Genomic DNA, 14,341 nt, shown 5'->3' with positions numbered 1-14,341 from the left:
GGATAATTACTGCTTTTTTATTGTTCTCATCCCAGTCTGGATGACAGTGGTGTGATTTATAGTGAGTCACAAAAATACGCCTTCCATGCAGCTCTAAGCTGGTGTCCCTTTGGGACTGAGTGGGGAGTAGCCTTGGTTTGATTCCTCTTGGGAAATCTCATAGGTGCTGGAAGCACTCAGCTGTGCCCCAGAGCTTCCCCACCTCTGCACTGGGGGGCTGTGGAGGGCTCCAGTGGAGAGGCTGAGGTGGTTGTGCTGGAGCTCTACTGCAGCCTGTGCCACGGGCACTGGTTTTAGAGAAGATCCACCTCCCCATGCTGCTGGAGCCAGGCATGCCAGAGAGACATGAGCCATCTGCCTCATCACACGGAAGGTCACTGAACCCCCTCCTGCCTCCACCCTCATTGCTGTGGCTGTGGTTGCTTTGTGCTGGTAAATCATTTGCTCAGCCTGTGCCTGGAGCGTTGTACCTTGAACCTGCTGAGGCCTGATGCAGTGACAGAGCAGTGCTCAGCTCGCCAGTGTGGTGACCAGCTTGGGGAAAAGGCTGATTGCATGACTCTCTGTTCTTCCCCTTTCCATCTGGAGCCTTCCTTCCCCTGTCAGGTGCCTGCATCTGGTCTGGAAACAGCTGACCTGGGGAAGGTGTCCCTGGCGTGGCTGGTACACTGATGAGAAGGACAGATGAGGCCTTTGGAGTAAGACCTTTGGAATAAGATACAACTTCTGCATTATTGATTCATTTGCATGGTATTGTGCAGGTTGAATTAAATTATCTGGTGTGAGATCCCATAGTTGATGTCAGAGAACAAACTCCAGAGTGCTCAGGTTGGAGTAAGTCCTTTGTAACTCTGTCTATGTGAGCCCAGCAGGCTCTGAGGTTAGTTAGAGGGTTGACAGCCCATGCCAGGCTGACCTGCTCACCCTGGGCCTCAACCTCTGCCTTGAGCTAGGTCTGTCTCCCCTGATTTTTGTACCCAGGAGAGAAGAGGCTTCTGTGGTGGGACAGGAACAACTTGGAGAGCCACAGCTGCCTGAAGGAGCCTTGACCTGTCCAGGGTGTTGTGTTTCGCTGGACCTGTAAACACACTTGGGCATGAAATGTGAGGTGATCAAGCCCTGTGGCTGCTGGAGCTGAAAGCTCAGGTCCTCTGTGCTGAGTTGGTGCTGAGTTTGAGCTCTTTGCTGGGGAAGTAAGTGGCTCCAGCAGACAATCCAGGCACGTGACTGCTGGCCATGGTCATGGAAAGTTGGCTCGGTTATCGTGTTTATTTGCTCTGATACAACTTTTCATAACACTGTCATGCAGCTTTTTTTCCAAGGCTTTTGGAATGTGTTATTCTTTATTTCTTCCCTTCTGCTATGTTTTTAAAGCAGTACTATCAGAGGATCTGTATGTAACACTGGTGGTTGTTGTTGTTGTGGGTAATGAGTTACAGACTTTTCCAATGACTAGGGCTCCTTTTTATCCCTTTTTATAGCAAATTAGCACAGAACCCCTCTGTTTATTGTAGCTCTAGCTCAAGATTATGATTTATAGCAGGAGAAACTAAAATAGAAGTTGTTAGCTCTTCCAGTCTGAGGAAATCAAATTTGCCTCATTTTAGTCTCAACTCCTGCCTTGTTTTTTCTCTGGGGAGAGAAGTAATCACTCTCTTGCCTTCTGCAGGGCTGGGCTGCTAAACTTATCAAGTGGTTTATCATCTGAGGAAGGTGTTGAATAGCTTTGGTTTGTTCCTATACAGAATATGCTGGTGTTTGTTTCTCTCTCTCTCCTGGGGAAGCTCAAGTGCTCATTACAGTAGGGAGCAGCCTTATGTTGTGATATAAAGGTCACAAGTGTTTCCTTTCACCTCTCCAGCCCAGAGTCAGGCTGACATACACAGGAGGTGGCAAGAAGTCTTTGCAGCAAAAGGAGCTTTTAGGGTGTTTTTCTTGAGGGAGAACTATAGACCAGTCAGTCCTTTCTGCGTGGGGGCTGTAGCTTTCTTTGTCCAGCTCTAGCAGAGCAGCCTTATGTTGTGATATAAAGGTCACAAGTGTTTCCTTTCACCTCTCCAGCCCAGAGTCAGGCTGACATACACAGGAGGTGGCAAGAAGTCTTTGCAGCAAAAGGAGCTTTTAGGGTGTTTTTCTTGAGGGAGAACTATAGACCAGTCAGTCCTTTCTGCGTGGGGGCTGTAGCTTTCTTTGTCCAGCTCTAGCAGAGCTGATTTCCTCCTGAAGAAACAGTCTGCTATTCCTGCTATTCCAGTCTCTCCCCATTGCTCCGTGGGAGACCTCCGGCACCAACAGCGCGTTGTATCCGACTCTGTCACAATAGACTGGGAGATTTGCTCACCTCCCATTAAGTGTGAATATCAGGTACTAACAGAACATCTCAGTTATTTTCTCAATATATTCCAAAATCTGTTTTAACTGCTGTTCCTGTTGCTGCAGGCGGAGGGGGAGAAGGGTGTCTGGATACGGATGAACGAGCCGTGATGGATAACAAGGACTCGGAAGCTGAGATCCACCCTCTGAAGACTGAGGATGTGAAAGCTCAGGAGATCCATGAGAACTCTGTGGAGAGGAGGATCCTGAGCAAGCAATCCTCGCGCCTGTCGCGGTGGCGCACTGCCGCCTTCTTCATCTCCCTGTTCCTCTGCCTCATCATTGTGTTTGCCTTCTCCTTCATCATTCCTTGCCCGGAGAGGCCAGTGTCAGAAAGGACATGGTTCCGGCACTACAACGATGCAGGTGAGTTTGCTGGAGCAGCACAAATACTTACCAACAGTTCTTCTCTTCCATGTGCCACGAATTTGGGCTGGGGACCTCCACCTGAGCCAGACCTGCAGCCCTGGGGAGCCACAGCTGTGAGTACCTGACCTGGATAGGCAGTGGCCTGTCATAATTGGAGTGGCCTTCCAGGAGGTGTTTACAGGATGTAGTGGAGGAGTTGGATGCTGCTCTGAAGCACTAATAAGGTCTCACTTGGGGGAAAAAATGAGGAAGGGTATCTGGGAATAAATCGTTGTTGAGATTTGCTCTGTAAAATGTTCCCTTGAAGTTTGAGCTGAGGTTGGAGACCAATTAGGCATTTTTTCCTCTGTCACTATGACTTTCTACCATTTCCCCATGGCTAACCGGAAGGGAAAAAGAATAATTCTGTCTTGTTATTTTTATAAATTGCTTTATAGTTACTATAACTATTTTTATTCAAGTTGCTTTAGTTGGCTCTTTAGCCTGGGCCCTGCTCCCTGGTGGCTTGGCATTTGCTTTTGTGAGAGCTGTTCTTGAGTCTAGTGTGCAGTGGGTGTGTGCTGGATGTGCTGTAAATGCAGATAGTGGAGACTGAGCTGTGAGTCTTACTGCAGACATCCTGGGTTCTGCTGCTCTGAGCTCCAGAGGTGGCTCTTAGCTGAGAAGGAAGAAAAGGGAATATCTGGGATTGGGTTTTGTGGGGTTTGGATGAGGCTTTTGTGTACTTCAAGGGTAACAACACCACACCAAGACCAGGGTTGATCTTTGCTCAGCATAGCTCAAATTCTGGTCGCTTGGCTATAAAAAAAGACAAATCCTCTGGGGGATGGCAGATTTCAAAAAACCCTTGGCACTGCTTTCCTGTCCTTGGTTACTGTGTACATGGCTTTTTTTGATACAAAAGCCAATCTGTCCCGATGTGACGCTGTCGGAGATGGAGGCAGTGAGTAGGTCTCTAGGAATTTGTGTTTGGCTCCAACTAGCTGTGCTGTGGGCTGAGGCAAACCTCACCAGTGCCTGCCTTGTGGTCTCTTGCAGTGGCCTACCAGTTCCTGGCAATAGAAGATGTGAACGAAGACAAAGTGCAAGATGTCCTCTTTGCTTTCAAAGCCAACAACGGCAGCAGCAGCTTCAACACGTCCTGCCTGGATGAAGGTAGCTGATCCAGACACAGAAAGCCTTGTAGCCAGGGCTGCCCTTTCCCTCTTAGTTTTTATTAGTGAGGCTGCTGTGGGACTGGGAGAGAAAGCTGGATGAGAGGAGCTGGGTGAGTCCCAGCCACTGGGTGGTGCGGAGCAGCGAAGGTGAATGCAGGGAGAGTTATCTCTGACCTCTCTTCCCTCCAGGGCTGCCATCTCCCTGTGCTTTTGTTGCTGCTGTGTCTGGCACGAATGGCAGAGCACTGTGGGAGAGACCTGCTGCCGAGGACCTGGAGTGGATGGAGTGTGGCATCCAGCAGCTCGGTGTGGCAGGGGCCCAGGGCTGTCTGCTCGTGGGGCGACCGACGGCCCTGACAGCGCTCGACCTGCGGACGGGTGAGTGCTGAGCAGTGCTGCTGGCTTTCCTCACCTCGTGGCCTTCGGGCCTCAGAGGCAGGGGGTGTCAGCGTGACATGACTCACTGGTGCACAAACAATGGGCACAGGGGATTCATTGTCTTGAAAGCCTTGCCAGAGCCTTTGGGAGTGCCTGCTGTCCATCCCTCCCTGCTCCACAGGCTGAGCTCTGTGCTGGGGGGTGTGCCAGCCCCTGTTTTGTAAGACCAGCATTCTGACAGCTTTTGGAAACAGGAGAAGCAGTCACTAGCTGCAGATGTTACTTTATACTCTCCAGAGTTGGACATGAACCTGCACCTGCAGTATTTCCCAGCTATCCATGTGTGTCTGCCAGGAGCACCTGCAGAGACAAGAGGAGTGAGAGTTCTAGGGATTTATGATTTTAAAGTCATTAAGGAAAGCACTTAGGATAAATACTTGCCAGTCTCTTTCAGCAGTCCAGGATTCTGGAAAGGTTTCTTCCTTGCTGAACCTAGAGATGGAGAAATTCATTGCCATCTTGCCCAACCTGGGATGGGGCTGCAGAGTGCCTGTGCTTCTCTAGGAGCAGTCATCATCTGTTGCACCTTGACCTTTGCTTGCTGACAAAGCCTAAAATGCATTTCCATTTTGGGTGTCACTGTTTCAAAGGGCTAAACAATACCTATTCTCCCCAGGATCCCATCCTTTGTGTCTGGTATTGAACCCCTTAAACCCTGTTTTCCAAAAAAACTGGAAGGGAGAAGTAGCAAGATATGTAGCTCTAAGGAATCTGAGGAAAATCTAATGTAGCTTTTAATTTCCAGTGTAGATGCGCACAGTGCTACAAAGTTTCTGTACCAACTGAGGTACCTTAGCACCATTTCTCCCATGTGTAAGCTTTAGGGCAGGTTATTTTTAGACTATTAATGAAGTAGTTGCTTTCAGGTCAAAGTTGGCTGCTGAGCCAAAGGTGTGTAACTAAAGACAAGCATGGAGAGAAGGAGCCGTGCTAAGCTACAGGTCATAGCAATACAGTAAAGAAAACATTTCCATAGATAACTTAAAAGCAAGAGGGGGAAAAATGCTTCAGATGGAAAAGTGAATAACCCAGAAGATTGTGTATTTGATGCCTTTTTGCTATTAAGTAGGTTAAAAGTGGTTTCTGAGTGTGGTTGACTTTTACTGGGGGTTAGGAGGGCAGAGCAGAATAAAATGTATTTAAATAGGCTAAATGTATTCAAAGAGGCAAAGTCTGACTTACATCACAGTGTGCTAAAAACAGTAGCCAGCACAATCTTTAGCTGTTAATGATTCATCATCATGGAGGATTTGGTGAGATTCCAGGGCTCTCAGGCTGTCTAGCCCCTGCCTGTAGGAAGATTGAAGGAGAGATAGGCAGATTATCATCTGAAAGTGTCTGATGTGGTTTTGATCTTTAAATGCTGGTGAAGTTAGTGCTTGTCTGTCAATTTGGGTTCTGTTAAGTCTTGTTTTCTTCATTGCCAGAAGTGGCCTGAGCACACAAGAAGGGAAGTGTAGGAGTGCATGGCTCTGTTTGTGTGGGACATCTAACATTCCTGCATGTATATCTTACCAGCAAACTGGGACACAAGAGCTTAAGATTAACTGTTCCAGGTCAAAGCAGAAGTCTTTGGAGCTGTGTATTCCATCTCTGTCAGGGCCAGAAGCAGAGTCTGCAGGAAGAGGACAGGAGTGGTTTGTTACACCTTCTCTCTTCACCTGATCCTCCAGCAGCCTCCACTGTGAGCCCTGTGGGTAGTTCTGGTCTCCTAAGGGATACAACAGAAAGGACATGATGATGATCAGATGTGTGGAAATGCTTTTGTGTAATAAACCACAACTCCAGCTCAGACAATGTCTGACAGGGAGAAAAGTCTGTGTCCTCTGTGGCTGCTTGGAGTGAGAGCTGAGCTCAGTCATCTAAGTTCTAATTTTATCATTCCTTCCAGACAAAAAAAAAACCCAACCCTTTCACCCTGCTTAGATTTGCTGTCTGGACACTGGTCTAATTTTCATCTCAGCTCCTCTTGCCACGCTGCTGCTGCGACCCAGGGCTCTGAGGAAGCACCACAGCACTCTGGATGTCAGGCAGGGTAGTCCCATCTCCTGCTGATGGAACAGGAGGGCACTGGATTCAGTGTTGGTGCTCTTGGGCATTGGGTTACAGCATGAAAAGCTTCTCAAGTGCTTGGTGTTGAATCTGTCTCTGTTAGCTGTTTCCATCAAGTCAGACTGCTCTTTTAAGAGTAAGATTCTTCCTCCCAAACTATATCTGCTGTCTAACCAGTGAAGATTAGAGCCTTATGCATTGGCATGTGAATTTCGTCAGCCAGGTCTTGCTGTTGTAGCTTTGGACTGTGCTGAATCCAGGATGTAGTGATTTAAAACTTCAGTTCTCTCCTTCCTCTGCCTGCTCATTTTCTTTGGGGGCAAAATTCTTTGCCTTCTCATGATTTCCTAAAGAAACTAGGAAATCTATTCTCTTCTGCTTCACATCTGTTGTCATAGTAACAAATCCAAGTGGTTTTTTTCAGTGTTGCAGTAAAAGCTTTGGAGGAATCCTACTGGAAATACAGCCTGCCTTAAATTGATGCAGACAGCATCAGGTAGTAATTCCTTGGCCTTCTTGACAAAGAACAGATGATTACTTTGCATTCCTGAAATGACAATTGCTGTGTATGATGCTGTGTAAAGGGGAGGGTAAGCATCTCCCCTCTGAGCACTTAGTCAGACACTGGAGTGTTGCTTAAAAATACCCAACCCTGCAGTGTCCTTCTCCTACCAGATTCCATGGCAGATTCCTCTGGGCAATGACTGGAAAGTGTCCAGCAGCCTTGGGCAGGGTGTATGGAGTGGAACCACTCAGCTGGTGTGGAGCTGCTGAAGAGAAACCCACCCCACACCTCTCCACGTGTTTTAAAGCCCAAAGCTTTGCTACCTCAGTTTACAAACCCATTTGAACAGGCTGTGTGTGTTCCTCCAGCAAGGGAGAGGTGGGATGTGGGCTGAGTTGTGGCTGCTCGTGTCAGTGGGGAACATCTGCAGCAGACAAGTTGCAGGAAAAGAGGTTTTGCCAGGAGTAGCAGCACCACTGGTCAGAATTCAGCTGCTTCAGGGGCTCAAAATGTCTGTACATATTTAAGTACTCAGCAACAAGGATTCAGATCACAACAAAGGATTGTCCATGCCATGAACATGCTGGGAAGCTTGTGAACCTAAGGCACAAGGAAAGCAGGCTGATCTTTGTGCCAGAGTGTTTGGGTTCATCCTGCAGGCAGCTAGGATTACTTTCCAACATAAGATGGAAATGTGGCTACTGGGATTCATTGGGAATGCAGAAATGCAAGTGCTCCACGATGATCATGACTGGTTTGTGGTGCTGGTGAGCTGTGAATGGCTACAGTGAGTGCTGGGAGGAGCAGGGGATTAAGAGCCTCTCCACCTGAAGTGCCTTCTAGTGACTGTTTCCCACTTACTGTCTTCCAGGGGAAGTTCAGTGGAGACAGTCCAGTGACTTTGGAGCTAATTACACTGTGCTGACTCCTGTGTCAGTGATTCCAGATGTGGATGGTGACGGAATTCAGGACCTGATAATCTTTGCTGCTACGGGAAACAAGGTATGTCACCCTGAAGTTCTGGTAGCTCCAGTGGCCAGACCACAGGGCATGGCAGGGAAGCCGGTCTTGTCATCAAAGAGGAAGTGTCCAGAGGCCTCTCATTCCTGTGGGTTTGGAGTGGGTTCTTTCCCACCCTGCAGAGATGTACTCCCAAATCAATGTAAGTGTTTGAGGGATTAGAAAAATTAAATAAATGAAAGAGCTGGCCAGGAATCTCTGCCCCTTCTCAGTCTGCGCTCCTCACTGCATGTTCCTGGGTTGTCTGAGGAGTCAGCCTGAGCAGGATGAGCTTGCAGTTTTCAGTTTCCTCTGCTCAGAGAAGTGGAAGTGAACAAACCCTGACAGCTTTGGCTCTTAGATCAAAGCACAGCTGACAGCCAGTGCTTTTGTACTACCACTGCCCTTTTCTGATCCCTTCCCTCTCTCTGCCTGTGGTCTGCTTTGCACTGCACTTCCCAATGTCACTGCCTGGTTAGTTCTGACCTGGGTTCTTGTAGTGGAACAGCTGCTGGTTGTGTTATCTCCATCCCAATTTTGCTTTTCCCATTTCTTAGAGGGAGAAACTCATGTAGCTAAAACTGTTTTTATACTAAAACATCTGCATCCATGATTGAGTGGTACAGCATTGTCTGCATGCCCAGTCTGTTCTGTGACAGCTCCCTGCAGGGCTGATGGGATCAGTGGCAGCCCTGTGTCCTCATACCAGAGTCACAGAATCAGTGAGGCTGGAAAAGACCTTCAAGATCGTTGAGTCCAACCTGTGACCCACCACCACCTTGTCAACTAGACCAGAGAACTGAGTGCCATGTCCAGTCGTTCCTTGAACACCTCCAGGGAAGGTGACGCCACCATCTCCCTGGGCAGCCCCTTCCAATGCCTGACAGCTCTTTCCATGAAGAAATTCTTCCTTATGTCCAACCTGAACCTCCCCTGGCACAGCTTGAGGCCATTTCCTCGTGTCCCATCCCTTGCCCTGTGTCCTAATACCAGAGTCACAGAATCAGTGAGGCTGGAAAAGACCTTCAAGATCGTTGAGTCCAACCTGTGACCCACCACCACCTTGTCAACTAGACCAGAGAACTGAGTGCCATGTCCAGTCGTTCCTTGAACACCTCCAGGGAAGGTGACGCCACCATCTCCCTGGGCAGCCCCTTCCAATGCCTGACAGCTCTTTCCATGAAGAAATTCTTCCTTATGTCCAACCTGAACCTCCCCTGGCACAGCTTGAGGCCATTTCCTCGTGTCCCATCCCTTGTTCCCTGGGAGCAGAGCCTGACCCTCACCTGGCTGCACTTCCTGGCACGGAGTTGGAGAGAATAAGACGGTTCCCCTGAGCCTCCTTTTTTCCAGGCTGAGCCCCTACAGCTCCCTCAGCCTCTCCTCACATAACTGATTCTCCAGCCTCTTCCCCAGCTCTGTTCCCTTCCCTGGACCCTCCAGCACCTCAATGTGTGTCTTGCAGTGAGTCCCCAGAACAGGACACAGCACTCGAGGTCCTCAACAATGCCCAGCACAGGAGAACAGGCACTTGTGCCATTGCTGGTACAAGCCAGGCTCCTCTATAAGAAAATAGGGTTTTGCTGTCTGAAGCATTGTTGTTGCCAGAGTCATCAGAAATTCGATCCTCTCCAATTCCTACATTTCTCTTCTGTTTTCTTTTCTCCTTGCATTTGCTATCCCAGTTATCTCAAGACTTTTGGGGTTTTTAATCTTAGGCAGCCAAGAAATGTTTGAATGTAGTCTCTGTTCTGCAGGGCTGCCTTTTGATCTGCTTTCCATTTAAGCTCTCTAGCTATCTTGGTATGAAATCCTTTCCTCCCTCCGGACTTGGCAAGCACTCTGTCAACTTAAGGAAAAGTATGTTCTCTTTTGAGAAGTCACACAGAATGTAGGGAGCTGCAGTGAAGCTCTGCAGTGTGGAAAAGGCAGTCTGCTGAGAAGGGAGAGTCAGAAATGAAGTCAGTGAGCTTTGTTGCTATCGAGGGCTGAAGCTGAATGTTCCTGAAGGGGCAGAGCTGTGAGCAGTCTGTGGGGAAGAGTCTGTGTGCTGGGGGGTTAGGTAGCTGCTTTTTTGGAGGGTGTCATTGACCCCTACCTGCTGCAAGCTTCAGCACAAATACATCCCAGAGAATCCATCGCCTGTGGCAGTGCCCAGAGGGGTTAGGCAATGCAGTGAGTAAGGTGGTGTTGTATCCTTACTCCACGCATTAATTCCTTTGGCTGTTACTGTCCCTGGGCAACTGCTGGACCAGTGCTTGCCAGTAAAGGTGAAGCTGGTCTGCAAGAACTGGTTTGTGTCTCCTCCCAGTGCAGGAGGCTGGGAACAGCTGGTGGATGTGTTGCTCTCCCTCTCCAGTTGTGTTCTCACTCTCCCCAGAAAACTCTATCCCTTGTTCAGCTTCCAGACTCTCTAGATTCACTTTGGGAGCAGTAGATTTCCTTCTCTTTCCCAGTCCCTCCCTCCCAAGGAAGAGGGAAGGGTTCCTTCCTGACTCAGCATCTCTGATGGATGCAGTTTCTCTCTGTCTGATGTTTCTCTTGTCCCTAATGTGCTTTGCTCTCCCAGACTATGACTTGCCTAGACATTTGAATCTGATCCTGATTTTAACCTTTATTCTCCTGGGTGAAATGTTCTTAGTGGATTCTGTTACTCTGCACAAAGAATAGAAAGAAACCAGTCAGCTCTTTTATCCCCTTGGACTCACGTCAGCCTTAGGAAGAGTAGATTAGGGCACTTAAAACATTTAGCAGAGCTGCCACATGAAGCCAAATTTCCCTTGTGTCCATATGCTGCTTTCTTTCTGCCATTAGGTCCTCTCATTGTTGTCACTGCTCAGTTGGCTTTAAAGGATCTTTGCTGTCTTTAGCAGAGCTGTGTCTGCTGTTCAGTGGTCCCAGTCTGCACAGATGGTGGGTGGCAAGGTAGAAAAATCTTGGGTTAAGTGGCTGTGCTGGAAGTGATTTTCAAACTTGCAGAAGCATTCCCAGCAGAGAGGTCACCTAACTCCTGCCCACTCCTCCAAAACCAGGGAGAGACTTTCCATCTGAGCCTGTGCTGCTCCCATTCAGCTGCTGTTTGGTATCAGCTTTCACCTTGTTGGTTTTTCTTAATGCCTTCCCTGTGTAGATTAAGACCTTCATCCATTCAGGAAGAGATGGCAAACAGCTGGGCTCCACTGGCAGCCTGACGGTGGATGGGAGAGCTCAGTACATCAGGCTGGACCTGGGCTCCTCCTCCTACTTCCTTTTCTATACAGGTACAGTTCTGCTTGTGAATTCAGTCTGAAAGGGTGATTGTAACTGTGAAATCAGGATTGCTAAACATTTTTTTGGCTGAGAGTGTGTTTGCATTCTTAAAAGCTATGTGGTGCTTTCACCTAGCCAAAGAGCTGTTCTGGACTAAAAGGAGGAGGAGCCTCTGCTTAAACTGTGTTTGTTACGTACTGTAGTGATTTTATTTAACAAATGTCAAGCATGTAAGGATTAAGCAGTCATTTATAGCAAATGATTGCTGTGGAACACTTGGATTATGAGCAGATAAGATGTTAAAAGCATTCAATAGCAGGCTTGAGGCTCAAAATACCACTACAACTGTATGATGCAAGCCCTAAAAATATAGTTGATCTGCCAGATCTGGAAAATCATCGAGTTCAGAGCAAGGGCAGGATAACTTATCTCTCTCATTCTTCTTTTTTTTTTTTTTTCACAGAAAACTCTCTCTATGCATATTCCCTGAAAGATCTCTACAGTGCAGCAACTGGGATGGAAGCTAAGCTTCCCAGCCTTGGGCAAGATCCTGAGTGGGAGAAGAGTATTGACCACACCACGCACCACTTATCCCTACCGAGGTGTGAGGTTATGTCTTGGTGGCTGGTATAGTGGAGGATGCTGCTGTTCCTGTCAGGTTGACCTGTTGGGGTTTTGTTCTCTCCTGGCTGTGTGGATTTTGGGTTAGAGCACATCCAGAACTCAGGGAAAGGCTGGTGTTAATGGCCTCATCAGGGGAAGCAGGTTGAGGTTTCCTATTTGCATTTACTGTGCAGGGAAAAGACACAACCTCACAGGAAAGCCATCCATTTTCTAGAAAGCTTAATCATTTTTCTGTCCTTGTTCAGCTTTGGAGACTTTCGCTACCTGGCAAGAATTCCTGGGAAGACACATGAGAACATCTTGGTTGTAAACTCAGAGATGGCTACACTGATCAATGCCCAGAATCTCCAGACTCTGTGGACCCTCAACGTGTCCCGTGCTTTGAGGTAGAGTTCCCAGTCTGGGCTGGATGTGGCATTTCCATGTTCCCAGCAACAGCAGTGTCCTGACAGATGCTACTTTTTTTTTTGCCTGTGGTCCTGTCTGTAATTTTGTTTGTTGTGTTGTGTGCCCTCTGCTAGCAAACATCAAGTGCTGCTTCAGAACAGAGGAAGCCAAAGCTTTGATTGCTCATTCTGTGCCTGCTGTGACGTGGCTGGGCTCAGAGTTGGGGGTGGTAACAGGCTAACCCAATGGTGTAGCAGTCAAGTCTCTTCTCAGGGGCGTTGTGGGAGGATAGAGGCTGCTCAGTGTCCGGGCCATGGGGGGGCTGAGTTATGATCTCTCCCTTCTCTTTCTCTCCCTTAGAGAGTCACTGCTTGGTTACTACAAACCTGATGTTCTTGGTATTGTCCTGGAGAGTGAAATTGGACCCAACAGGAAGAAGGTTTGAAATCTCTTCCTTTTAACTTCTCTTGTCTCTATATGTCACAGCTCAAGCAGGAACTGAGTTGAGGATAGCTGGTGGGATGTGTTCCCTCTGACTCATTTTAGGAAGCTTTAGGCTGGGAAAGGATCTCTTTCAACAGGTTATTGAAGCCAGCTCAGGCACTTTAATTCTCTTCTCAGCAAGAGGCTTCAATGACAGAACTTTGAACCCCTTGAAATAGCTGCAAAACTTGTGACTTTACTCTGATGTGACCCACCCCAGGTCTCACAGCTCTGTGATGCTCCACTTCAAGTATTTCCTCGTCTTCCCATGTGTCAGATACTTGTTCCCCTAGACACTGTGGGGTAGAGACAGCTGACCTGACTTCACTCTCGTGGCTTGTCATATCCCTTTGTTATGAGTGCCTTTTCTTTCTTCCCTGCTAGGTTATGATTGTTGAGAGTGGATCTGGAGTAGTCCAGTGGGACCTGAAGCTGAACTCAGGGGCAGAGAGCCCCAGCCCAGCCACCCTATCTACTGCAGATCACCGTTCCGCCTTCCTCATCTGGGGTGACTACCAGGAACCAGGCAATGAAACAGTGAGTCCTGCTGCTGGGAGCTGCTGCTCTCCACACTTTGGGCCAGAATTGGGTGGACCTACCCCCTTCTCCCTGCACTGGTATTCTCATCTGTCTGTGCCACTGCCTCGGTGCACAGCTCAGCTGTGAGCAGAGCTCTCCAGGGCAGTGGCAGACAGCATGGAGAGTGCTGAAGCACCAGCTGAGCTTCCTCTGCTTTCCTTGCTTGCTCTGCCAGCCCTGAGGCAAAAACCTGTCTCCTGCCTGCAGCAGACAGGCCAGCTATTTGCAGGAAGCTCAGGGTGGGGAGGAGAGCACTGAGTTGTAAGCAAAATCCCAGCACTAGTCCTAGTGACATCAGTCAGGATGAGTTGGGCTGACATGGGCAAATGTCTGGCTGGATGTATCCTGTCCAGTGTGAGTAATAGCTGAGCCAGGTGCTGGTGCTGTCTCTGGGATAACATCTGGGTCTGTGTCCTGTTGGTTGCAGAGATCCAGAGCTCCCTTCCAGAAGCTGTACCTTTTCCATCCTTCCTACACGAACGTCCTGTTGGAGCTCCGCAATACCACGGACCAAATAATTGCATTCAGCGGTAAGTCCTCTCCTTCCCACCCTCCAGCAAGGAGCTCCAGGAGGACAGTGAGGAGCTCCAGGAGGACACTGGTGCCTCTGTGGGTGGGTGGTGTTGGGTCTGGTGGCCAGTCCAAGCCTGGAGCCTTGTCCTGTGCCGTTGCAGCCGCGCTGTTCGAGCGGCCCCGCCACGCCTGCTATGTGCTGCTGAGGGGCCCCCGGGCTGGCACGGAGCCGGGCACGGTGTCGCTGATGAAGAGGAAGCTGAAGGAGGATGTCTCGGAGAGCAAGGTGATCTGGCTGAGCCAGGTGGCCGTGGACAGTGAGCAGTACGTCCGGGATCGCCTCTACAGGATGCGATTCCAGAGCCGAGTGTGAGCTTGCCGGGGGAGGGCAAGAGGCTGCCTGGGCCAGGCATTTCCAAGCTGCCTCTGCTCACAGCTGAGAGCACTCAGCAGTCCCAGGTCACGGATTCTAATGGGAATCTGCCTTTCTCCATCCACAAACCAAAGCGTGGCTGGCAGGGAAGCACCCCCAGTGTCTGGGGACACCCAGGCTGTGGGGGCAGCTGCCAGTGCATCTGTCCTTGGAGCTGATGGGACTTCAGTGCTTGGCCAC

The 14,341-nt window shown here is 49.1% G+C and overlaps 1 protein-coding gene across 1 annotated transcript; it reads left to right on the top strand.

Moving 5' to 3' along the window:
* Positions 1-2,483: 2,483 nt before the first annotated feature.
* Positions 2,484-14,128, top strand: ITFG3 (integrin alpha FG-GAP repeat containing 3). Its single transcript, XM_009070569.1, has 11 exons — positions 2,484-2,739; positions 3,781-3,897; positions 4,089-4,277; positions 7,766-7,896; positions 11,024-11,153; positions 11,606-11,744; positions 12,012-12,152; positions 12,514-12,592; positions 13,021-13,173; positions 13,643-13,745; positions 13,890-14,128. The coding sequence occupies exons 1-11, from the start codon at positions 2,484-2,486 to the stop codon at positions 14,099-14,101; spliced, it is 1,650 nt and encodes a 549-aa protein (XP_009068817.1). The 3' UTR covers positions 14,102-14,128.
* The last annotated feature ends 213 nt before the right edge of the window (positions 14,129-14,341 follow it).

The sequence above is a fragment of the Acanthisitta chloris genome, unplaced genomic scaffold, assembly GCF_000695815.1.
Source record: "Acanthisitta chloris isolate BGI_N310 unplaced genomic scaffold, ASM69581v1 scaffold3780, whole genome shotgun sequence".
In the NCBI taxonomy this organism is placed as follows: domain Eukaryota; kingdom Metazoa; phylum Chordata; class Aves; order Passeriformes; family Acanthisittidae; genus Acanthisitta; species Acanthisitta chloris.
Note: the sequence above shows the minus strand (reverse complement) of the source record. Positions and strands in the feature narration are given on the sequence as shown.

Excerpts from the sequence above, each read along its gene's own strand:
- ITFG3 (XM_009070569.1), top strand. The coding sequence starts at position 2,484 with ATGGATAACAAGGACTCGGAAGCTGAGATCCACCCTCTGAAGACTGAG. Across the intron at positions 3,898-4,088 it reads CACGTCCTGCCTGGATGAAG|GGCTGCCATCTCCCTGTGCT; the intron begins GTAGCTGATCCA and ends TCTTCCCTCCAG. Across the intron at positions 12,153-12,513 it reads AACGTGTCCCGTGCTTTGAG|AGAGTCACTGCTTGGTTACT; the intron begins GTAGAGTTCCCA and ends TCTCTCCCTTAG.